General features: G+C 45.1%; 1 protein-coding gene across 4 annotated transcripts in view; it reads left to right on the forward strand.

Moving 5' to 3' along the window:
* The window catches only part of SSC5D (scavenger receptor cysteine rich family member with 5 domains), a 315,500-nt gene that overhangs the window by 223,305 nt on the left and 64,560 nt on the right, over positions 1-27,635 (forward strand). For 2 of the 4 annotated variants that reach the window (XM_086930468.1, XM_086930471.1), the window contains 2 exons: positions 3,438-3,575; positions 23,604-23,705. In XM_086930468.1, coding sequence (XP_086786594.1) covers positions 3,438-3,575; positions 23,604-23,705 — 240 coding nt within the window. The remainder of the gene's footprint in view (positions 1-3,437; positions 3,576-23,603; positions 23,706-27,635) is intronic. The other 2 variants (XM_086930469.1, XM_086930470.1) reach the window with 2 other exon arrangements.

Genomic DNA, 27,635 nt, shown 5'->3' on the forward strand with positions numbered 1-27,635 from the left:
ACTTTTCAGATCGCTGCCGAGCCACAGCCTCCAATGTTGACCTGACATTCATCTTCAACTTACTTGTCTGCAACGCTGAAAGGATATTGATTTCCAGAAATGTTTTGATGTAGAGGGCTTCACGAGGATCAACACCCTGTTGACGATGACACTTTCCTGGGCCTGATCTTCAGACTGCGCCCCCTCAGAGTATCCCTGACTTTGAAATCAAGAGCCTTGAACTTTCCACCAACATCAAGACTCCCACTGTGGTCTTGCATTTCAGCCAGCAGATGCTGACGTGCTCCTCTTCAGATCCAGCTGGCAGCTCGACCCGCTAACAACATCATCAATGAAGATTCTCTCCAAATAAAAGAGTTAGGGTTCAATTTAGTGTTTGGTAGACAGGATTTACTCTGTCAGGGTGATGGATTAAAGTACTCCATTGCCCTGAGGGAGTACCCACAAATTAAATTCAGAGATCCGTTGGGCAAGCAGATATCTCTTGCATTGACAGGACGTGCTATCATGGTGAGTCTTGTTAATGCATTGAAAGTTTGAATGAAGGCTCCGTCCCTCAGTCAACATGAAAGAGCCACACAGCAAACTTTAAAATAGCATAACATAATATGTATGTGTAAAGCACATGTTCACAGAAGGTTTTCAATGTATTTTTGATTTTCCAAAACAAAATCCCAAAGCAGAATTTTGTTTTTGAAAATAAAAAAAACAATGACTCATCATGTTTTCTCCTATGGTTTTACTTGGTGGTGATGGACAGTGAAAACTTGTCATTTGTCACTCTAAATATGGCCGGTTGTCAGATGGCAAAATCTCTGATGTCCATTACTCTGTCGGGCCATCTGAAGTGTATGTCAGTGGAGGAGATTGAGTTGTCTCCACCGTTGACATACTGAAGGTCAGTCTGACAGTAAATGAGGATGGCGGACCTTCAGTTTGGTGCAGAGCATACTCTGTTGCCCCTGTGATGGATTACCCTTTCGGCCAAGCTTTAAATTGTGCCCTAAGTCAAAAGGTAAACTTTCCAATGGTCAGAACTTGATCCCTGTATTCAACCTGTGCTCCATCTCCATCGTGGTCATCCTTAAATTTGACTTTGACCTGGTCTAGCTCGACCAGATACCAGTGGTTGCCACTTCGTGCTTTTTGGTGCTAGAACCATCTAAAACGTTTTAGAAAGGATATCTCTGGTTTTCTACCTTCAATTCTTGTTCTTTTGGTGCCTATTTGCTCAATTAAGTATTTTTATATCTTGGAGTGGAATTTTTATTGTGTTGTGTCATCTACTTTTAATCAGGTATGGTACTGATAATTCTTTACACATGCACATTACACAAAAGCACGGAGCTCGGTGAAACCAGCCCTCAAAAGCCTTCACTGGCTCCCAGTGAAGGAGCGCATCACGTTCAAGACGCTCTGCATATCGCACAAAATCTTGCATGATAAGGGCCCTCCAATACTCAGATCCCTGATGAAACCACACCAGTCTACCACACATCTAAGATCTGATACACTTGCCTTGGCTTCCATCCCAAGAATAAAAAAGGCAAGATCTGGCGGTCGCATGTTCGCCTACAACGCGCCAAAGCTCTGTAACACCCTCCCACTAGCCATGAGGAGAGATCATAATCTACTCTCCTTCCGAAAACAATTAAAAACTTGGCTCTTCCCCTAAACCTCCCTGTTTCTGGCCTCCACTTGGAAAAAACTAGGTCCTCTCAGCGCTGGGATGCCCAAGGGTAGCTATGCGCTCTACAAATCCACTTCCAAATTCCAAAAAAATTCCAATGCCTCCTAAATTAAGCCTGTCTGCTCTGTGCTATAGCTATCATAGGTTAAGGTCAGGCTGAAATGATCGAGATCTACCTGGACCTAGCAAGGAATAGTGCCATTCTAAATCCACTTTCTCCCATGCCTACATGTAATAGCTTTAAGAAAGTGCTATTTTAATAATAATAAGTCAGTTTTCAATGTTCTTTCACTGCCTAGGTGTTAAAGTAATACAGTCATAATGCCCTGATTACAAGTTGGGATGTTAATTCTATCCCTGTGTGAAACCTATGTTTACACAGAAGAAGGAATTAGGAGTTTGGTTTTATTTAACGCAGCCGATAATTATTGGATGTGCTAAATAGCCCAATATTCAGTACATTTCGGCAGGTCAAACCTTCCAAAATTTAACAGGGTATATTTGTACAGTATTTACCATACCATGCGGATTTTGATGTGTAAAACACCAAAATCCGCAAATTATTCCCCAATAACTCATTATAGGTGCTGTTTGTTGCACTTGATAAATAACAAGGCCCAGGTTATGGTTATATACAAGGTGTGATAAACAGCACCTTTATTTGTAATCAGGCTTAAAGTGTTTTTTATGCACACAGATTTGGGACTGTTTAATCACCCTTAAAACGACACCTGACTGAGTAGATTTACTGTGCTTACAACTCGTGACCTTCAGACATATTTCTAAACTGGGGTATTATTTCTGAGCTATCATATTGGGAAGTATGATATCAGAGGTTTGTAAAACTGTGATCCAGACAGTGTTCAAAACATTTTGAACCACTGTGAGGGATTCAGGCAGGTTCATTTTTTGCCCACAATATTTGTATTAGGCCTCCTCAGGAATATATACGCCCTACAAACTATAGGAATGTTAGAGAGAATTGAAAAACGGTTCTCACTTTTTCTGCACCGAACAGGCTAGTGCACTCTGCGCATCATTGAAAGCAATTTGGGGGCATATTACCAAGCAATAGCGATAATTATCGCTATTGCTTGGTTAGAGACAAAAATTTACCGCTGAGCTGTGACGCTTTTTATCGCAGATAAACCTTGGTATTACCAAGGTTTATCGCAAATGCGATAAAAATCGGCCGCAATGCATGAATATTGCTGAAAAGTCAGTGATATTCATGCATTACCGAGCTAATGCTCTTAGCCATGTTATCCACCTCCCATTGGATAACATGGCTAAGAACTGCTCAGGGCAGGTGTTAGCTTTTGGAGATATTCGTGCTTAGCGCGAATATCTCCAAAAGTTGGTAATAGGAGATAGCGATGTTAGCGACTGTTTCCAGTCGCTAACATCTTGGCACGCCCACTTTGCATGTCATTAGTGATAAATTTCACTGACATGCAAAGTGGGGCCCAAGATGGTCGCTATCTCCTACTAGCTGTCGCTAACTGGTGTTAGCGACAGCTAGGTAAAAGGGAGATAATTGTATCTCCACTTTCTTGGCTTTTAAAGCCAAAAAAGCAGAGATAAACCCCCTTGATAATATGCCCCTGGGTCTCTCCTGGGGCAGCGCACTCTTGTGCCAATGTTCCGTGGTTAGAGGTCTGCTTTGCATAGTGCATGAATGTTGTTTAGAGCTATATAGGCATGGTTATAGTGGGTGTAACACTGCATTATAAAATCTTTTTTCTAGAAGAACTCCCAGTGTCAAAACCTGTTGAAGAAAGTACCACTCGGACCCTGCTGAAGCTCTTCCCAACTTCTCCTCAGCCCCATACCATTGCCAAACCTTCTGAACCCACACAGACACAATCTACAGAATCTACAAAAGGTAGGAGTGGCTTGGGGAAGCTGCACTGGAGGGCATGTCCCAAGGCTGTTTTTAAGATCTTATGCCTTCTTGTACTCATGTGAAGAACGTGCTTCGGTATTAGACCTTTGAAGTCAATGTTGATACAAAAAGACCTTCGTGTTATATAGGAGGCTTGTGTCGTCTACGGCATCCATGAAGTAGACGTGGCAGCCAAGAATAAATAGTACATATGACATATTATAGAGTGCGTGGTATGAACATGGGGAGACCTTCGACTACTGATGTAACCTGTGCCACTTTAAATTGTTGCTTTAATATACGTATTGATCTACGAATTACACTTGAGTTAATGTAATGACAGAGTGTAGAGTTAATGTAACAGGAGAAGACAAAGGCGACTTTTTATCTCACTATAAACGTTACAATTTGTTATGTTTTTGGATGTACTAACCCATGGAACGTGTTACCTAACTTGATGATAGCTGATTGCAGAATTTTTATTTGTGCAATGTACACGGCAAAAGCATACATCTGTATTAAACATAAATGTAATGAATAATATAACATGTCAATAAAAGAATCAACAACAAAAAAATGAAGCAGACTTGACAGAAAAATTGATTACACAAATATCGAAACAGTAACTTTACGAGGCTTTATAGCGATAGCTTTCAATGCCGGCGCTAATCAATTGGATCAAACTTAGGCCACTGATAACATTTTCTTTACACTGTGGTCTTCTCACGTAATTTCTGGCATTTTGAATTACGCTTGCCATGCAAAATTTACAAAATTATGCACTTAGGCCATGTTACGTAAGTTCACGTCCATTCAGGTACAAATCATATTGTGTAAGCATGGGACCAAAGTGAATAAACAGAATGCATTTTTGATTTGCAGCACTCGCCTTTTATAGTGCTATTTTTTTTAGCGCAAAATACATCCTTGTGTCCAAAAAGGACATAAGGACGCAGTTTTAGCTAAGTGTGGTGGGGGTGAGGGGGGCGGGGCTACTTGCATAGTTTGGATGACGAGATACTCTGTAAAAATGTGATGGATACCCTGTGTGCTGTATTACAAGCGCCATAACATATAATACACTTATAACAGGACATCTGCCACGTATGTGATGAGTATGGTATCTGTCACACTCTAAATAAGGCCCCATGTATTTTTCAAATGTACCAAAAATCTGAGTTCAGCGATAGGGTTTTTTTTCTTGCTATTCATAAATGCGAGGCGAATCTGAGGCAGCTTTTTCAACAGGTGCCGACACTGCATTAAAATGGGAAGACAAACATGTTATTTAATTCTATAGATAATAGCAAATCTTAAACCATACTGCATTTCCTCACTTCTCTTGATTACAATGGCACCCCACCTGGCTGTAGGGCAGCTAACTGTCACAGTTATATATAGCTTTATCCGGAGCCTTAGCAAAACATCAATAAAAGCATTTACACCAACAAAAGCAACAAGCATCAATTCATTTCAGTACATTTCAAAAAGGGTTAAAAGGCACTATCATCATAAAAACAAAATGTTGAAAGGCAACGAGTTAAATTCATTCTGGTTCATATAAAATTTTATGGACAAAAGAATACATTGCTTAAAGACCAAGTTCTATTGTGCAGCTATTCAAATCCTATATTTGTACGGTGTTCCTTGTTTCCCACGTCCCGATTTTACAGATCCCAGTTACCTTTGTGTTCGTGGCTCATTGGTATATATTCCCATTATTGCACTCTTTATGGTATCTATTGTCAGCTTCTTTCTAGCTAACTGTCTCTTGGCACCACTTTTGGCCATGCACAGTGGGGTTGGGCACAGGGTGTGGATTATGGCCGGGTGCTGCACCTAACCCAAGGACGGTGGCCAGCCCTTGCTGTGCAGGAAGATCAGTCAACTGCAGTGGAAGTTAGTCGCTGGGTCTAGGCTTCTGGCCCTGCATCACAGACTACCTGCAGGCAACCCACCAAGCAAAATAACATCCCTAAGGAAAGTGTTACTTTATGCAAAATGTTGTGCACTTCGGTTCAGATGTTTGTTTTTGTAGAGAAGACCAAAGATTCCTATAGGAGTTTAAATTGATCTGCCGAAACCTTGATATGCTGAACCAAAATCAGATGGAAGGAAACACATTCACCCTTTGTTATTCATTGCAAGTATTATGCATATCTGTCAAGCAGGTCCACAAAAACAGTCTGGGTCTCAAAAATTACATATACATTTTAACTTCAAAGGCCACCAGCCTTTGGAACACCCCCCAGTCCGACAGCTAAGGTCAGGAATTTGGGAGTAATTTTTGACGATGGTCTTAACTTTCTGGATCACGCAAATAAAGTAGCAACCACAGCCCACCACAAACTTAGAATGATTAGGAAAATCAGCCCATTCCTCCCAGAGGCAGCAACCAAAACACTGGTCAGCTCCTTAGTCCCTCGATTTTTGCAGCGGCCTATTCCTTAATGCCCACGTTAGGGTCACGATGAAGTTACAGGCAATACAGAACGCCGCAGCACGACTGCTCTCTGGAACGCCTAAATTCGCGGCCATATCCGATACCATTAAAGAATACCACTGGTTGACGATCCGGAACAGAATTAAGTTTAAATCACTATGTATAGTGTATATGGCACTCAACTATCAATGACCTCACTTTCTGAAGGACCAACTGAAACCCTACAAACCTTGTAGACAGCTTTGTTCCACCACCCTAAACCAGTTAGTGATCCCACGATCCAAAACAGTGTCTTGGGGTGACCGCCGCTTTTTAGTGGCTGCACCCAAATTATGGAACACTCTGCCTCAAAACATTAGGCTAAGCCCCTCACTTCTCCAGTTCCGCAAACATCTAAAGACATGGCTTTTTGATCAATAACATTCATAAAATTCCTCAGGAGCTTTTTAATACTGACTTGAAGTTATGCGAATTGTTTAGCGCCGAGACGCCTGCGGGTAATTGTTCGCGCTTTATAAATGACAAAAATAAAATAAATAAATAAATATGATTCTTTGCTACTCAACAAAATAGCTGAATGGAATAACACAAAACCTGGCGTAACAGTAGAGCTTTCCTCAAGGAAATGCCTTTGTTTGGCTTGGTATAAATCCATGCAGTAGTATTCGAGTAATTACTGTTTAAAAGGTTTTGTGGTTTGAGCATGAAGATGTTAGAGATATCCGGTTCATTAATCTGGAAACCCTCTATGGATTCACAAATAAATGCAGGGCATTGTGTTATCCGATCAACTATTGAGTACTCATAATTCCATGGAGGATTTGTGAATTTGCTGTGCTGACTGGCTGGCAGTCACTGAGATATTTCTGCTGCACTCCCGCCCCTTTATCTAATACTGTGCATCACCATGCACTCTGTCACTCATCCTTGCACCTATGCATTTATTCATCCATACACTGACTCATTCTTGCATTCACTTTCTGACCCCATTGCAATAAAACACACACAAATCCACAACATATGCACAAAAATGCAAGTAAAAAAAAATCTGCTACCACTTAAACACAGTGGCATGTGCATGCAATAACGAAATTAACCATAGCAGCATCTGTCCGTCTTGCAGATCTATTGTATATAATCTATAATTGTTTTCAAGTTCAAACACGGCTGGCACATTTGGAACCAAATGTGTTGACCTTTTTGGAATAGTAAAACATTGATACACTATAGACAACAGCCTTCCATAATGGCCTCCTGGTTTAGAGGAAGTGGCCATGTGATAGGTGGTGATCTGCGGAAGAAATAAGTGGCAAGCAAGTGACCCGTTAGCACTGCTTGGAGGGCTGTAGTCTCATCTTAAGAAATATTAAAATAAAAAGAGAAGAAGAAAATAAATTAAAGGGGAGCTATATAAGGGATAATAATGAAAACTAAAGGAGTAGCAAACCAGCTCTGTCAGCTGAAGCACACTCATTTTCAGCTGGATGTTTTCAATTGATGAGAAAATGAAACCATTCAAGCCAAAACTCTTAAAAGTCCAGTGGACACACTCCAAACCAGGGACTCCGTGAGGGAGATATTGCAGGTGAGCTATGTTATCCTGTTGCTTTCACAAAGTCCAATCCTAATACTTTTTGAAGCAAAGTAAAATCCTCACGGCTGTAGCTCCAAATGTACAGCAGGAATAGTTCTTCGAAGTGCAATCATTTTGGGTGCAGACCAGGGTTCCAGCAGTGCAGTCCTTCGTCTCCTTGTAGTTTCAGGCAGCAAATCTGAGTTGCCATGCAGCTATCACATATTTATTCGATGTTCTGGGACGACAAGTAGGGTTTCAACCCTGACCAATAGGGTGCAGGTACAGCTTTTTCCAAAGTATGGCATATTCTTGTCCAACAAAGCACTGTACTCTAACATTCATGATGGAGAATTTCTCTCCTTGGGAGTAAGAACTGGCTAAGCCAACCAACTGGTGTGGCTCATTTCCCTTGACACTCCCCTTCCAGACCTCCTGAAAGATTTGGGGGGTGAGGGGGTACAGGAAGCGGTCAACCTACCAGATACCATCTGTCTCTATGCAGGACACTGATGAAGTCATCAAAGAAGTGTGCTAGCCTGTTGCTGACCAATCAGGAGAGGTTGCAAAAAGACTGGATTGTGGCTCATAGAAAAGAAATTTCAATAACTTATTTTATGTATTAGTTATGATAAACTGAACAGGAACAAGTTGTTGGATTTATCATTACCAATCTTTTAAGTTATTAAAATATTATTTTAGCTCACCCTTTCAATAGTTACTCTTTATTACAGTATTCCCATGTTAGCCTATGAAGTTAAAATACTACAATGGGGAAAAACGAAATTGGTAGGTTTTCCCTCACCAGGGCATGGTAACCTACCACAGGGGCACCTAAGGGAGAACATGGGGTGACATGTGTAAAAATAAGGTAGATTGCCACTTTGGCAGGACCTTCAAATCCAAAGTCGTATTTACTAATAATGTCAGTTTAAAAGCAGCTTGCAAATCAAGACTGATATTTAAAATGACAGCAGGCAACACAGCCGAGAATACTGAAGTTCTCAAAGCTCTTGGTCCTCTAAACCTACATGCCCTACCATACACTAGGGACTTACAAGTAGGTTGTCTGGTAGGTTGTCAGTGCCAATTGTTATTGCACCTAATTGCCATATAACATTTTTTAATTAGAGCACTAGACCTGGGCCTGGGCATATAAGCCCAGGGCACAGTCACAGTTAGTTGCCACCAGTATCAGTCACAAAATGGGGGGGATCAGGGCAAAAAGGAGAACTTTGTCACCTATACTTTATCTGTTACAGAGGTGATGCTCATGGTCACTTCGTAGGATATAAGTTCAAGCAGTGGTGTTGAATATTATACCAATAGCTACATTTCCTGCATACTGTGATTCCAGTCTGTCAGTATGTTTACCCTCCAAGACCACGGAGTCCTATTTTGGCCATTCCCTTTCTTGGCTGTGGACATTAGTCAATAAATTGTGAAGCATCTGCTGCATAGGGAGGAGGATATGTGCAGTCAAAATTCAAGAAACCAATAAAGGCTTGGATATTCTATAGGTTAGCAGAGGACCACAGTGCAGCACATTTCTCTAGGAAATTGTATGCTGATCCCTATATTTCGCTTGAAAGTTTGTACACTAAGAGGATGGTGCTAGAATATGTACTATTAGTTTTTTTAATTGATGTTAAAGCTTGATTTTCCGGAAATGTACTACTTTATCCACCTTTTTCCAATGGAGTTTTAACTTATTATCTTTGATATACATGTTATCTAGAGGTATTTCAGAAATATCGGTGGTTAATTATTGAGTGACCATAATATTGTGACCAAATTATCGAGGGCTAAAATATAGGTAGTATGTACATTTTCTGTACCTAACTCCATATCTTTGCACATTGATTATCTAAAGAATGGAAAATCTATATTTACCTATAGGCAATTACTTCCGCAATATTTTGGTGTGTGATATTTTGGTCACAATAGTGTAGGCATTTAATATTCTATCCTCAATATTCCCGACTACAACATGTTATGAATACTGTCATATATTCTGGAAACAACTTCTGTCTCTTTCTGTAGGCTTTCCATTGTACCCCTGATAGAATCTTGTAAAGCAGCCTTCATGACCTTCAAATGTAATAGCCATCACGGATTGTGATACAGGATTGCTGACAATAGTTGGGAGAAACCCCTATTGGAATTAGAATTGCTGCCTTATATGTCTTTCTTGGTAAATTAGTCATTAAACTTGCGCATCGTTTACAGCCTGTCTTTGGGTATGATGGCTCAATCTGTGATAGTCCATGACCAAGCAGTGGGTACCATCTGGTTTCGGTCATGTTAACATTTGTGTGCCCATGATGGACAAGCAGTAGATAAGAACTCCCTGGTATAGGAGAGCTATCGATATTTCGTCTGTAGACCTCTTACCTTATGTCATAATGGGCTCCTGCTTTTGAAATTGTGGTTAATTTAGTAAGAGTATGCGATTAGAATTGGCCTCTTTATCCCAACCCAGTTTTATTGTTTTATAGGTCAGGTGCACGTTTTGCCAACCCTCATTAAAAGAAATCCCTAAGTAACCAGTACACAGCACGCTGTGAGAAACAACCAGGGCATTCTATGATAAAGACTGGTGCATAGTCATTCTCAGTCAGTATTATGTCATGTGCATTAGAAATGGAAGTCCATATAAAAAATCTTTATGGGGTTTTCTGTATCTCCCTTAATCTACATTTGCATTATGTGTTATCAGAGCCAACTTCAGAAGGAGCCTGATTCCATTCTGGGAATAGTTGTTTCTGTACGCTATCTTTGAGAGCTGTGTCCTCACCTGGACTTTCTGAAAGTTACTCCATTTCAGAGCCACTTCCATTCACGATTGTTTCATCTACTACTTTTCACTGTTTAAATTCAGACTTTGATATGGTTCTATGCCTTCCTTTTCAAACTCTCAAATTACCAGTTCCTTCATTGTTTTTCGGGTCTGCTCTTGAATAGTGTTCGATCGTGTGGTTTTCAGGTCAGTCAGTTCTTCTACCTTTGACATATTATTCTGAACATTACCCTCCTTTCTGATGAGAGGATATCAATCTGAGGAATAGCAGTTGGTAATCTCAAAGCCCTGCCATCCATTAGCTCATATTTAATTTTTTTGTTTAAATCATTTTTATTAACCAATTTTTGTTTGTTTTGCACATCGCTCAGTAAAACCTTACAATCAAAGCAACATTCATGTCACAGACGGGAAAAAAAATGGGGGAGCGAGAATTAATTGCCAGTAGCAAGGTACACTGTGTCTAGAGACGACATAACAGTGCAAATACAGGATTGAGTTAATTATTACCAATCTTGTGGCAATATCTCAAGGAGGACAAAATAGTGCTGCTAAATCTATACATCAGATAATATGCGAGTAGTTTAGGAACAGTACCGATCAAACATAACCTGGGACATAGGGTGCAACAAAATGAGGACAGCGAAAGCGAAGGAAGGACAAGGTAGAGTCGTGTAAGACCTGCCGCCTTATCTAAATTTGCTAGAAGGCCTCAGACACCTCCGAGTCTCAATGGTGCCAGGAGCCCGTGGCACTGGGGCGGTGACTTTCCGAGTGTCGGTGGTGTTCCACATTTACGTCAGCGAAGGGGGGGGGGGGGGGGTTGTGATGAGTCTCTGTGATGCAATTGGGAATCTCGTATCTGTGTTTGTCCCCGAAAGTCTGGAAACCATCTCATCCCATTGGGGTGCCGGGGAAACATACGTGTGCCAAGCAGGTCCTCTCTGTGTAATACTGCACCCTCCGCCCTCACCCAATTGAGTAAGGAACTGTGCCAGGAAAGAGGGTGCAGCGGCCGGGGGGATTTCCATCGCTTGGTAAGCAAGCGTTTAACTGTTATGAGACCGAGATCTAGAAACAGCGTAGCAGCTCTGTATTTCTTGTTTCTACTGAAGAGGTGTAACACATCGGCTTCCCAGGTCAGGGGAATGGTGTGGGAGGTGCAGCTCACGAGAGTAGGGGTCACCGTGTTCCACTAGTCATTCAGGACTGGACACCCCCAAAGCATATGTATTAGGTCAGCATCCAATTGTCAGCATCTGGGACAAGCCACATTTACGCGGAGGAAGTACCTGTTGATGTGGGCTAGGGTAAGGTAGGCCTGATGGAGTATGAAAAATTGTATCTGTTGAAATCGTTGATTCCGGGGGATGCTGGTGGGGCCGCCATGAACAGCCAACCATTCCCTATCTGTAAACGCTCTACCCTGTGCCCCCTCCCAGCGAAGTCGGAGTCAGGTGTGATCTGTTTCCGTGTGCTGTCTGAGTGAAGATGCGGACCATTCGCGTGACGTGTTTCCCTCTCCCCATCACATGTAGATACTGCAGTGTGTGATGTAAGGGAGGTTCCTGGGCAAGCGCTCCCAATTTGGATGTTAACATAGCTATGAGTGTTCTGTGTAGTAGGATCTGCCCAGGATGTATATTCTCCCCTGCTATGAGTTCTTGGAATGGGATGAGAGCGCCTTCTTGGAAGAGGTGCTCCACATCCTGTATCCCCTCCGAGGACCAGAGATGTAACTCTGCCGCTGTCGTGTAGCTGTCACCCCGTGGAGTTCCAAATAGCGGGATGGCTGGTATGTATTGGGTGGTGTTCCTAGGGAGGAAAAGACACTTCCGGAAGCATTTGTGTGCGACATTGAGGAGAAGAACATCTTGGGGGTCCAAGTGCAAAGCAAGGTTGGAAAATCTGGAGTAGGGTTACCAGCAGTAGCGAAGGTTGCATGGAGGTCGTGTCTTGTAAATAACGGGAGGACATCCATCCGGCTATCCACTGCAGTTGGGAGGCCAGGTAGTCAATCAATCAATCAATCAATCAATCAATCAATCAATCAATCAATCAATCAATGCATTTCTAAAGCGCGCTACATACCCGTGAGGGTCTCAAGGCACTGGGGGGGCACTACTGATTGAAGATCCAGGTCTTGAGAAGTCTTCTGAAGTCCAGCAGGTCCTGAGTCTAACGTAGGCTGGTAGGGAGAGTGTTCCAGGTAGTAATGTTCGAAATTGGGTACCGCAAGGCCACCCAACTCAGTGGGCAGGTAAATCATTCCCATGGATACTGTATGGCGTGAGGCTCCCCATATAAAATCCTGTACTACTCCTTCCCATTGCTTAAAGAAAGAGGGTGAGATGATGCGGGGTAGAGTTGCAAAATAATATAGGAGACGGGGGAGAACCACCATCTTAACCAGGGCGTTTCTGCCAGATATTGCCACGGGGATGGTTTGCCAGAACCCCATCTGAGACCGAATCACCGTAGTAGCGCAGACAACGTTTCTGTCGAGGGGATCAGCTCTGGCGCGCTAGAACTGGACTCCTAGTAAACAAAAAGGATTAGTGCACCAGGCCACTGGCGGGCCCCCAAGTCTGTAGCCCAGATCCGGGGTGTCCCCTCAGAAAGGGGAGAGTATAGACTTCGTCGGGTTGACTTTCAGCCCGGAAGCACATGCAAAACGACTAAGGGCTCAGTCAAGGGAAGGAGGAATATCATGAAGGTTCCTGGCATATATTATTAGGTCATCCGCGTAAAGCGAAATGGTGTGTATGCTATCACCTAGTTCGATCCCCATAACCACGTGAGTGCAGACATGAGCCGCCAGCGGCTTCACTGCTAACGCAAATAGTAACGAGGATAACGGGCACCCCTGCCGTGTCCCTCGCCGTACTTGAACCAGATCAGAAAGATATGGGCCTGTTCGAACCCTAACTGATAGATTACAGTATAACAACCGTACTAAGCCGAGGAAGTAGGGACCAACCCCAAAGCGTGTCAGGGCTGCAAAGAGGAAATTCCAGGTCAGTGAATCAAATGCCTTCTCTAGGTCTCATATCATGCAACCGGAGCGCGGCCAGATGGTTGGGGCATATTCCGCCACCCGAAAGTAGCGGCATAGGTTCTGGGCCGTGTTACGCTGTGGGATGAATCCATTCTGGTCAGAATGTACCAGATCAGGGATTAGCAGGGCTAGCCGATGGGCCAAGACCTTCGCCAGGATCTTATAATCCGAGTTCAAGATAGCAATCGGCCGGTAGGAGCAAGGAGATGCGGAGTCCTTACCTGGTTTCAACAAAGACACCACATTAGCTGTTTGCATGGATGGAGGCAGAATCCCCCCCAAGATTGCCTCCAGGAACAACGAGTGCAGTTGCGGTACCAAATGTTCCGCATCCATTTTGAAAAATTCCGTTGGGAGTCCATCGGGTCCCGGAGTCTTACCCGAGGACAAGGCACCCCGTATTTCGTCTTCTTCTATAGGAGTGTCCAGCTCGAGGGTCTGATTCAATGATAGAGTAGGTAACTCCACTGTGTCCAGAAAGGATCTCACGTCATGAGGGTTACCTGTCAGGGTGGTGTCATAGAGGCAGGTATAATGGTCAGTCATCAGCGAGAGAATGTCTCCCTGATTATTGTGTTCTCGAAAGAGGTCGTCAAGGAGGAAATGTATGGGTCCCTGGGGATGTTCCTGTCTAATCAAGTAGGCCAGTCCCGGCTTGGTCTGCAGTTGAGTGGGAGCGGAACGAATGTGCCAAATAGTTATGGCAGCGTAGGCGGTCTAGAAGTGTCTCCCGTTCGGTACGGGCATCATTGAGGTGCTGCTGCTGTGTTGGGTTGGTGACAACCTGTAACTCGAGTTGGAGTAACCGGTCCTCAATGCAGGTCAGTGAGGTGTCTAACTGCCTGCGAATGCTCCAAGTCTGGCCCCTAATCACCACTTTGAAAGCCTACCATTCAGTGAGGATCGAGTCTGTGGAACCGGTATGAAGTACAAAATAGGTAGCTATTGCAGACTCCAGTGAGCCTCGTAAGAGGGGGTCTTCCAAAGCTGCGGTCTGTAGGTTCCAGGTCGGAACCGGAGGAGGTGGCGCTCCCCAGGCCAGGTGCATCAGCAAGGGATTATGATCTGAGTGGGTCTGACCAAGATAGTCCATCGCTTATTTCAAAGGGAGGAGGGCTACGCATGAGAGTCTACGGTCAAGGCACACATGTAGCTTATGGACTGGGGAATAGAAGGAGTATACTCTGGCGTGAGGGTGTCGTTCCCACCAAACATCTGAGACAGCCCAGTTACCTAACCATGTGTTTAAAAGGTGAGTATTGGAGGAGGCTGCAGTACTAGTGAGGGGGGGGGGAGGAGCCATTGAGCACTGCATTAAAATCCCCCCCAGGAACCAAACAATGGCTCTCCATTGGAGCAAAATCTCTGAGATATCACTCAGGAAGTTGCCCTAGGCAACATTGGGGGTGTATAGGGAACCCAATAAAATTGGTTGGCCGTTCAGTCTGCCACTTATCAGGACGTACCACCCTATTATGTCTGTCAGAACTTCCTTTTCTTCCCATGGGACCCTTACCTTAACCCATATCATCACACCTCTAACCATGGACAAGAAATTGGTGCTATATATATGGCCACGCCAACATCGGTGCAAGCGGGTGGCTTCCAAGGCTGTCAGATGTGTCTCCTGTAAAAATGCAATACTGGTCTTATGATGCTGCAAATAGGCATAAATGGCGTATCGCTTGGAAGGTGTCTGGATGCCCTTGACATTCCAAGTGAGGAGGTTAAGGTCTGTCATCAAGGCAATTAAAGTTAGTGTACCCAGTCCGGGTGCTGTGGGACCCACTGCATGGGGGAGTTCCATTGGACAGGGAGGACGGGGAGTTTGCAGTTCTGCAGGATTAGCAACTCATATAGGGGAGAAAAGTAATAGGGTGAGAGCGTAAGCAACCTTGTAACTGGAAAAGAGCGGTACCCCAACATGAGGACCTACCCAAACAATCGCGCCAAGTCATGACTACGGAACTGTCGTCGTTGTTTGACTTCGGGGGGGGAGGAGAGTGTGACCAACTGATGGGAGAAGACAGTGTAAGGCCCGTCCCCATCGAAGTATCACAGAAAAACGAAGGTGTTTTTACGTGCATACAGGTCACAAGTCAGTGTAATGTCAGGACCTCGAGGGAGATAAGGGAACCTGTGGAGGGAAGCAAGCAAGGCATAATCTGTCCCTTTCAAATACCTCTAAGAAAGCACGTGAAAAAGGGGGGGAATGGGGAGGCATATTACAAAAGGCAAATAACAAACAAGCTTGTCTTGGATCCGTGCAACAGTCTGTCCTTGATGTAGATTAAATATCAAATAATGCCATCTGCTGTTTGTGGGGTGACACCTTGAAGTGTGGGGAAATCCGCATCTAAGGACCATTCCGATGTGGATCTGGAGAGGTAGCAGAGCCTGCCGGAGATGGAGATCTGGAGGGCTGGAGAGCTGCAATCTCAGAGCCCCCTGACGTTCCATTCCTATTTTGGTCAGGACTTGGGACGGTCACTGTATGTCCCGTGATCTTGGCCCTGCCCCCTCAGCGTAACCTTACACGAGGACGTTCGCTGAGCCGGGACTCGTCAGATGATTTGGGTGACGATGCTAGACCCTGTTCCTCAAGCCAGTCCCATGTCTCAGCGGGGGAGTCAAAGTATTTTGTAGAGCCATCCTTGATAACGCGCAAGCAGGCCAGGAAGAGCAAGGAGTAGAGAAGGTCCAGGTCACGGAGCTGATTTTTTGACTGCAGTGAGGTGGCTCGTCTACTTTGCACCAGAGCCGTATAATCAGGAAAGAGAGAAACTGCGATGTTTTGCACCTTCGGGCCGGGTTGTTTGCCTAGCTCCTGTAGTATAACGTCTCGGTACTTGAAGTCCATTACTCGGAATAGGAAGGGGCGAAGGTGCGCCCCAGGAGGGGGCCTGCGAGCAGGTATGCAGTGGGCCTACTCCACCATAAATTGCTGGGAGAGTGTTCCGGGAGGCATGAGCTCCTTCATCCAGGCTTCCGTGAAGGTCTCCTGGTCTCGTCCCTCTGCCCCTTCAGGAAGATCGACTACGCGCACATTATTCCAGTGTAAGCGGCCCTCCGCATCATCCACCTTATCCTCCACAGTGCAAACTCGATCCAACCGATCATGGAGTGTGGAAGAGCAATTCTGAGACCGGGGCTGGAGATCCGATAGGCCTGAAGGAGCGTGAAATCTGAGGTGATAGTGTCCATGCGGCCTTCCAAGGATGTGCGGGTCTGATCGAGGGCGCTGCTGATGCGTTTCACTGCTGCTAATACAGAGTCCAGTTTGGTAGCAATATCAGGTGGATTAATCACAGTCGTCGACCCGGGGGTTGTTAGTAATGTCCCAGCCTGGCCCCCAGGAGGCACATCATGAGCAGGGTTGTTGCATAAGCGGCCCATGACGATCTGCTGCGCGCTCTTCATAGGGAGTGAGACTGGGCTGCTAGGTCTCCATTATGTTCCCAACACAGAAGCCTCGCCTGCGATCGAGAGTAACCTCTCCGGTATGCAGCCTCCGGCCAGCTCGCGGTGCACCCCACCGCGCGGTCAGTGACCACCAGTGCTTCTCCAGAAGGCAAGGCTCTCCCCACATTAGTCCCAGTAGAAGAGCAGCCCTGTGAATAGCACAGGCGTCCGCATCCACCGGGCGACGCCTGGCCGATGGGTAGCAATACGTGGCGTTCAAGCTATCCCCAGCCTCAGCCCCGTCACCACGGTCTCCACACACGATATGGGGCCCTCCGCTGGCGTTACACAGATGGGACAGCAGGGGAGTGCAGAGCTCCAATAGGCTTGACCAGCGTTGGACTGAAATGCAGCCTGCATGGAGAATGGGGAAAGTGTGCATGACTTTTTTGGGTGCCCCAAAAGCGTCAACCTAACAGTCATTGCGCACTTCGGAGTGGGCAAACCACTCCTCTCCTGCCCTGCTCCGTCAGCAGAGCTGCCTTGCCCACCCGACAGCCTGCAAAGGAAGGAAACATATTATAAGAATAACTAAAAGTTATTCTCGTTTTATATTTCCTTTTTCTTTATACTGCTAAAAGCAGTGGGGCGACACTTCACCGCCATAGCAGAGGAGACGCCACTGATCATGAAGAAGCCTTTATATGCTATTAGAAGACGTTGCTCGATTGCTGTTTACCATTTTTGCTCACTTTGTCCTATGGGGGCTAGACTTGTCTCTTGGTCAGCATTATCGCTAGGATATAAATCATCGTCCAATCAATATTTTGCAACAAGCAAGACCATCACATAGTAAGCTAAATGCATTTAATGAAAAGTGGTGACACTGGTGTCTCAAACAGAAAGAGAGTTATATACAGCAAGCAGAAATGCAAAGTTTTATTTTCAGTATGGAGCTGGGCATGTAGACCCGTTTTGACTCCTGTTATTGTTAAGATGCACATATTCTAACTAAGTAAGTAAGTATAGTATTAGAAAACATGTTAATCACTTATTTCACTAAATATAAGCGTAAAATAGCATGTGCACACATATAAGTGATGATTAAGCATGCTACAAACTAACATTTAATTAAGCGCAAATTAATGATGGTGACTTTGCTCCACAACATGTGGATCTACGTCCATCTTGGAGTGGGATTTCCTCGATAGAAAATACATTGCAAGACTTCCGGATATGCATGTGCATGCATATTGAGTCACACACATGTGCCATTGGAAGGACAAGTGGCAAAGCAAATAGCTCAGCCTTTTGTCTGATGCTGCAAGTGCTTATTTTTCTTTGCATTTCTTCCCACCCCGATCATACACCAATCTCTACTAATGTGGGTCCCCAGTAGAGGTGATTTCACCAGGGAAGCACTACTATGGGTGGGAGAACAACAACTGAGCAGAGCCTTGAAGAGGTGTTATTTTCTGTACAGATGTTCAGTGTCATCCAACATGCCCATTATGCATCCGTTTAGGTGTCAAATACGAATATTTTTTTGATATTTTTAAACACAAATCATTTACATGCTATTTGTAGAAATGTTTTTTGTGTTTCACAGGCATACTAATCTAAGTCTGTGATAATATTTGTGTTTAAGTCATTTTAGAGGAAATTTACATTATCGGAGTTAGCACTGTTTTTCTCAGTAGGGGAATTCCCAGGTGAATGGGGGCGTTTGAACTTGTCCACCTAAATTAAACATTTTCTATAACCGTTTTTTAGGTATAGCCTAGCGGCAGAGTGCGTACACTGCACGCTCTGCAAGACTGCTGCAGTAGAGTATGGGTGAGAAGCAAGCGCCCACTCTCCGCCCATATTTTTCAACGGCTTGTTTCATTGTCTTTCATAAATGCTGCCTTCGGATTCATCAATAGGCTTGTTGGTCCCTCCTTGGTACGACCATGTCTTCATTTGTAACCACCCATGGCTACTGGCCCCTTTATTTCAGTTATTACACAGGACATGTTATTTAGTCTGTAAGCACTATTTACTTTATTTAGTTTCTCTTACTGAAGGCCGGACATGCACTGCTTCAGCTGAAACCGCTTGTGTTTTTTTAAGCAGCACGTCCACCCCTGTAACACGGGTTCTCACTTTCAATCACTTTATCTGGCATTATCTCCTGTCTGTTTAAACCCCCCAAGTAAAATTGATTTAGAAATGATTGGCGAATTAACTCATGTGAATTCCAGGTAGCACATAATTGTGTGCTAATGGGCTGAAGCTGACAACAACACCACCACCAGTACCACCTCCAACAATATCACCACCAACACAACCAATACCACCACTACCAATAACACCACCAATACCACCAACACCACCACCACAAATATCATCAATACCACCACCACCAATACCACCACCACCACCTATACCACCAGCACCAATACCACCACCACCACCACCTATACCACCAGCACCAATACCACCAGCACCAATACCACCACCAATACACCACCATTACCACCAATACCAACACCACCAACACCACCACCACAAATATCATCAATACCACCACCACCAATACCACCACCAGCAACTCCATCACCACCAATACCACCACCACCAATACCACCACCATCACCACCTATACCCACACCACCAATACCACCATCATCAATTCCATCACCACTATCACCAATACCACTTCCAACACCAACACCCCCTACCACCAATAACACTACCACCAACCCAGTACCACCACCAACAATACCAATACACTGCCAATACAACCACCATCAATACCAATACCCCCTCTACAAATACCACCACCAATGCCACCACCAATACCACCACAAATACCACCACAAATACACCACCAATATCACCACCACCAATACCATGAGCACCAATACCACCACCACCACCACCAATATCACCATCTATACCAATACCACCACCACCAATACCACCACCACCAACAATACCACCACCACCACCACCACCAAAACCACCACCAATACCACCTCCACCGATACCACCAATACCATCAACAATGCCATCAATATTACCACTACCAACAATACCACCACCACCACGACACCACCATCATCACCACCAATACCACCACTACCAATACCCCACCACCAATATCACCACTACCAAATACCCCACCACCAATATCACCAATACCACCACCAATACTCCCACCACCAATACCATCACCAATACCACCACCACCAATGCCAATACCACCAAAACGAATACCACCACCACCACCACCACCAATACTACCACCACCACCATTATTACCACCAATACCACCACCACCACCAATACTACCACCACCAATACCACTACCACCAAAACCAATACCACCACAATCAATACCACCAGCTCCACCAAACCTACCACCACCAATACCACCACCGCCAATACCACCCCATCAATGCAACCACCACCAACACCACCACCACTACCAATCCTACCACTACCACCAATATCACCACCACCAATACCACCACTACCATCACCAATACCACCCCCACCAATACCACCACCAGCAATACCACCACCATCACTGTCAAGACCAATACCAATACCAATAGTATTGGTATTGGTGGCTAGTTGGTGGAACTCTCTTCCTCCACAAATCCGGGCCATTGATGAACTCCTTCAGTTTAGACGGGCTATCAAGACCTTTTTATTTGTTTAGTTCCTTTGATGTGTCTCCTTCCCTTTCTGCCCACTCTTAATGCTGTGTTGTGTTTACCTTCTCAAAGCGCCAGGACGCCCCTTTGCTGGGGCAGCTGTGCGCGGTACAAATAAAAATAACATAACATAACATAACATAACATAACATAACATAACATAACATAACATAACAATACTACCACCAATATCAATACAACTAAAACCAATACCACCACCAATACCACCTCCACTACCAATACCTCCACCACAAAAACCACCACCAATACCTCCACCACCACCACCACCAATACCACCACCAATACCACCACCACCACAAATACCAGTACCACCACCACCAATACGACCACCACCAATAACACCACCACCAATGCCACCACCAATACCACCACCAATCCCACACCCACCAGCAATAACAGCACCACCACCAATACCATCACCACCAATACCAATACCACCACCTATACCACCACCCACACCACCACCAATACCATCACCACCACTAATACTGCCACCAATGCCACCATTAGCACCACCACCACCAATACCACCACCAATACCATCACTACCACCAACACCACCAATACTACCACCACTAATACTAATACCACCATCAATACCAATATCACCACCAACACCACCACCAACAATACCACCACCAACAATACCACCACCAATACCACCATTACCACCAATACCAATAGCAGCACCACCAATACCAATACCAATACCACCACCAATACTAGAGCCACCAATACCACCACCAATACCACCACTGATACCACTACCACCACCAATACCCCACCACCAATACCACCACCACCAGTACAATCATCACCACCAATACCACCACCAATACCACCACCAATACTACCACCACCACCAATAACACCATCAATACCACCACCACCAATACCACGACAACCAATACCACCATCAATACCACCACCAATACCACCCCCACCAATATCACCACCACCACAAATACCACCAACAATGCCACCATTACCACCACCACCACCACCAATACCACCGCCACCAATACCACCAATACCACCACCACCAATGCCAATAGCACCACCACCAATACTAATCCCAGCACCAGTACCCCACCACCAATACCACTACCACCAGTGCCACCATCACCACAATACCACCATCACCACCATCACCACCAATCACACCACTACTACCAATACCACCACCACCAATATCCCCAATATCAACTCCAATACCACCACCACCACCAATACCACCACCACTAATACCAGTACCACCACCACCACCATCAATACCAATACCACCACCAATACCAATACCAATACCAATACCAATACCAATACCCCACCAATACCACCACCACCTGTACCACCACCACCAATACCATCAATGCCACCACCACCACCACCACCAATTCCACCACCACCAATACCAGCACCACCAATACCACCACCACCAATACCACCACCATTACCACCACCACCAATACCAATGCCACCACCTCAGTGCCTCTCGCTCACTATTAACATCAGGTGCACTGTATGAGGTCAAAGCTGCAGCCAAGACTATCCCTCCCTCCCTCCTTCCCTCCATGCCTGCCATAAGGAACAGCCCACCCTGCACCAGGAGGTGAAGCCAGGAGTGTTTTTTATTAGGCCAAAGAAAGCAATGACATTACGCAATGCCACTCTGCACACTCAAATCATGGAGAGGGCAGGAAATAGCCCCTGTCCCGCTCTTTCTCCTGAGCCGCAACAGTATGAACACAGAGCCAAAGGTGTTGGAGCACTTTGTTAGTGTTTATAGCGCAGATCATATGTAACTCTCACTTCACACTTTGTGTCTGTGTCATTTACACCACTCACACATCTTCTTCACTGCGCTATTTATCACTACTTTGAAGACGTCGCAGACCGGTCTCTTTCTCTGCTATTGACAATCTAACAAGCTGTCGAGAAGGCCCTTTATTGCAATGCAATAGGTCTCACATTTGCGAAAGTTTAAGCTATTAGTATTGTAAATGAGAAGGCTTTTTATTTATGTTTTAAAACCCAAAACATAAATAAAAGGCATTGTCATTTACAATACCAATAGCTAAAACCCGCGTGAATGCGGGACCTATGCACTGCAAATGCATGTTGTGCAACTGTGAGTGTAGGAGAGAAGGAAATAGAAATTTGGAGTGTATATGAAAACTCACAGAGGTATGATCTAGTGAATGTTTATAAACATCTAAATGGCCCCTCTCCTGTCTCTTCCCAGGAACACCTATGGTTTCTATGGTTTCACCTAATCCATAAAGTACGTAGAAGGTAGTACTAGAACATGTTACCTGGGGTTTTTTGCTCAACACTTACATTCATCTGCTGCTTTTTGTGAACTTGAATTGAACTTAGCTCCCCAAAAAAATGTTTATTAGCAGCAAAACCACTGCTGACTAGTACACTAGTCTATGTTATCTCACAATACTCCAGAATGACAGCTCTACACATGCCTCAAATGAAACAGACTACCTTTGTGCACAAATAGACGAACCCCAACACCAACCAGTGGAGGGAGACAGGAAGCATCAAATGAGGGCTCATCTTTAGAGAAACCTTCCTGTCAATATTTATCATACAGTATCAGGTTGTTTCCTGTGCACTTGAGTATATAATTTCTTGATTTTTGATATATTTTGGTGATAAATAAATAACTTGATTTACCTTAAAAATGTAATTATTATTGGTTCATTTGACTGACATTAAGAAGTATCTTTTAATTTTGAAACCTGATTAGGGCCCCAATTCATAAATTATTTATTTGATCCTGTTGGATCCTACAGTTGCACTAAGCGTTGTCTCAGTTACAACTGATTACACTTTCAACAGGAACAAATGAGATGTATTGTATTTCTGATGTCAAAACAAGGAGTCATAGCACACACTGTGCACAACACAATGCGAGATGATGAGAACATTTGTAATCTGTGCCTTCCTGCATGTGATAGTGTAGACAAAAATGTGTTTACACTATTCAAATATATATTCCTTTCTGCCATTTCACAGAGAGAAACCAGTGGTTTAACGGCTTACCACCTCCCATCAGCCCAGATTTATTGCCTCAACCTCCTCCGCCCCGTTTGGAACCCACCGAAGAGCCGTACGCAGGTAAAGACGCAGTACAAGTCTTAATATGCACTTTCCTTGTGGCTTTCCCATGTTTATCTCTTCTTCTTCCACCAATGCCTGAACCCACCAATGGTCATGCCTTATATCTTTGGTTGCGATTGTATACACAGATAATGTTATTGGTTGTGAAATTGCTTGTTACACAGAGGAGGAATTTTGGGTATCTATAACTCAATTACTCTTGGTTATCAAGAAACCCAAAATATCACACATTTCTTACCATTTTGGTGATGCAATTTTGGATAAATGTGTCACTCTAAGCAGATATCGAACCCTTGTACACAGGCAGAGAAGGAGGTAGAGCACTACAATATGGAACTCCTCCTGTTTGGCAATGTCAAGAAAAAGACATACAATTGGATGAGTTAGAGAAAAAGGTAGAAGAGACCAAAGACAAGTTACATACCCTTTCAAAGTTGTTCACTCAGATATGGTAATCAGGGAGACACTCGCTGCTGCGTGGAAGGACTGCAGAGCCCAGAGGACAGCGGGGCTACAGAAGTCAGCTCGCCCCCCCCCCCAAGCCACCGGGGGTCTTTAAATCATCTCTCGTGTCCCCCGCTTCGCAGGAGACACTCGCTGCTGCGTGGAAGGACTGCAGAGCCCAGAGGACAGCGGGGCTACAGGAGACAGCTCGCCCCTCCCCCAAGCCACCCGGGGTCTGTAAATCATCTCTCGCGTCTCCCGCTTCGCGGGAGACACTCGCTGCTGCGTGGAAGGACTGCAGAGCCCAGAGGACAGCGGGGCTACAGGGGACAGCTCGCCCCTCCCCCAAACCACCGGAAGGTTGAATCCACGCTTATCCACTTGCGACGCGGGACGGCGCCGGGCTAAGCCCGGGCAAAGGGCGGGCCGTCTGTGGCCGTCAGAGGCTGGAGGAGGCTGGGCTGGGACCCTCCTCTGTCATCTGCTACACGCCTCTACAAGTCTCCAAAGGTACTTTGTAATCACTGCCGTTATTAGCTGGGCCTATTGAACTCTAACTGACTGCTCCCATTGCAAACCTATTGTTATACTGTGTTTGTTCCTGTAGTGAGGCTTCTCTTGTTACCCGATTGCAATGGGAAAAAGAAAGGTTATGGAAGGTGGGGAGGTACCCATAAATAAAAAAGGCAAAAAAGGTGAGAAGGTACCCCATGCAGCAACAAACTGTGTGTTGACAAGAATAGAAGAACTAGTCAACGACTGCGAAGAGGTTCTGGGTTGCAATAGTACCAAAACTGCTTCGGGCGACACTTGTCAACTTGATGAGGCTCTGTCTCTGGCCCAAAAAAGAGTAATCCCCTCCATGTTTACTAAACAAAACTCCCTTAGCAGCTTGCGTGTAAAGATCATAGTCCAGCAGCTCCGTGTAAAGAGGGTCTCGATCCAAATCCTATTACTAATCCAGCCACAACAGTTGATTTCCCCGGGGGCCCAGACCGGGATCATGTTTTAGCCACCCAGGTACCATGTTCAAACAGGTTTGCAGCCCTTGAACATGAAATTGATGGCGTGACTGTACTATCACCGGGGGGACTTAATGATAATGATAACTAACTGTGAATAATGATAATTTAACTGTGGAAAGTGAGCTTGGTTGTGCTGTGTGTGGGTCTACAAAGAGGGAATTACTTGATAGGATTAGAGAGTTGGAAAAGGGCATGGCATCCCTAAGAGATAGGGTCGAGGGTCTAATTGCCAGATGGGATGGCCCACCTGCAGGCCTGCCCCATCCCTCTCCCATGGGCCGAACAAGGTGGTTACAAGGGCGAGAACAGAGTTCCCCAGGGGCCCACCCACCAGTTTATCCCCTTTAGTAGGTTACCGACCACAGGGCTCCATGGGTCCAAATCAAATCCTACCTGACGTCAGAACATATGCTGATTCTGTGAGAGCTAGGAAACATAAGGGTCGACCTATGGGCCAGGCCTCTTCCAGTGCAGGCCCTCACTGCTTGCCCCCCCCTTAAATTTGCCTCGAGTAAGCTAGTCACTAGCTCAAGATCACAAGCAGACCTTAAGAATTGTGAGAACATTTTTCTGAGAGTATATATGACGCAGGTACCAAGACTCGCTAGGGATGGGGGCTTTGAAAATAGTGAGTCTATTCATAATAAAGCAATACATTGGTTGAGACACACAAGGGGTTGTAGGTCCATCATACGGGAGGATATGGCAAAAGTGAGGAGGGTTACAATGGTAGATTCCAAGACAGACTGCATTGAGATACAATTTTGTGACCCTATGATTGTAGAGAATCTATTGGCATTAGAATTTAGAACATCCCCGCCTGAGCACTCCCCTATCCAGATCCGACGCTTCCAGCTTTGGTCAGTGGCCCGGGAGACGAGGGATTCTGGGCTGAGTTCAGTCGATTGACTAGAGGGTGTTTGGCCATCTGATCCTTCCCCGGCCTCCGAGGGTTATATACCGAGAGATAGTGCTGCGGGTCCTAGTTCGCCTGAGCTGGGAGGAGAAGTATTGGTGACTATAGAAAATAATCCAGATCTATTAGTGAGAAACGTCGACCCTGCCAACAAAGATGCAGGGGCGATCCAGCTCCTCTCTTGGTACATAGCAGGGGTACAAAAAAAATAGCTCTTCCAGAATGCAATGAATTCATTGGCAAATATGACATCTGCTTGTTCCAGGAGACGTGGAGTTTGGTCCCCCTACACTTGCCGGGATATTCCACCCACTACATCCCGGCGATTAGTTCAGGCAGAGGACGTCCTTTGGGGGGGGCTTCTTGTATGGATCAGTATGGGTTAAACTGGTCCGTCTTCAAACACAATACCCCGTCCCAGGATATCTTGCATTTGACAATTAGAGGTGACAAAGACGCCGCCCACCTGGAGATCTTTAATGTCTATGCTAGGGGTCCCCTGGTGCCCAAGCGACAACCATTCTAACAGTTCTTGACCTAGAATTGTCTGCTATCGATACTAATGTGGGGATCATCGTTGCAGGTGATTTCAACTGCACTTTTGAACCCCTTAGTGAAGAAGACATCCTGGGTACTGGAGAGGAGGACACCAAATGGGCAATCCCAACACTCAATGTAGCGCCAATAAAGAAATGGACTCAAAGAGCCATTCAAAGCAATACCCGGACCTTAGAGCATAATCTAAGGGCAGTCAACGGCAGGACCAGTTCTGATCCCGCTAGAGCTAATACATTTAATAGGATTAGTTCTCCCTCCTGCATCGATTACATATTGCTGGATCTACGTCTATGGGCTGACCTCATTGATATGGAGGTTATCCCAAGTCTTGAAAGTGACCATAACCCCTTGTCCATGCAACTTAGAAGAAAGGAGGATAACACATCCATTGTGAGGGCTAGTACTATGGTACTGTCTACAAGAGAGGTAGTACCATCCAACTGCAACCGACGCCTTAGGAGGCATATGGTCGCAAATCAGGGTGAGACACTTGCAAACATTGGGGACCTTATTGAGCAGAGGATCCTGGATCTGGATCTACTTGATACCATCTCTGAGGATTCTGAGGATTCTAAGTTCCCTGCGTTCTACCAGGAATTGATTGGAAAGCTGGGTGAGTTCTTTCGTAAAAAAGACAATAGGGACCGGAAAGCCCACGTTCCACAATCGACCAATCTGTGGTACACTGCTTTGTGCAGGGAAAAAGACTGATCCTTTGCCCCCTAGGGCAAAAGATCAGTCCAAAATTAGCCTAGCTAGAAAGATCTATTCTAGGACAATAGAACAAGCAAAGCGCTTGTGGGAAGAATCACACTGGCAGGAGCTCAAATCTGCTGCACAGCTGAAGGACTCTACCTCATTTTGGGAACTTATTAATATAAGCACGAGGCGGGGAGCAGATCCGCTTCCCAACCACATTACAGGCCGCCAATGGTTTGTCCATTTCCAGGACTTGTATTCTGGAGGTGTAGGGAGTACATGATT

The sequence above is a fragment of the Lissotriton vulgaris genome, chromosome 7 (assembly GCF_964263255.1).
Source record: "Lissotriton vulgaris chromosome 7, aLisVul1.2, whole genome shotgun sequence".
Classification (NCBI taxonomy): Eukaryota; Metazoa; Chordata; class Amphibia; order Caudata; family Salamandridae; genus Lissotriton; species Lissotriton vulgaris.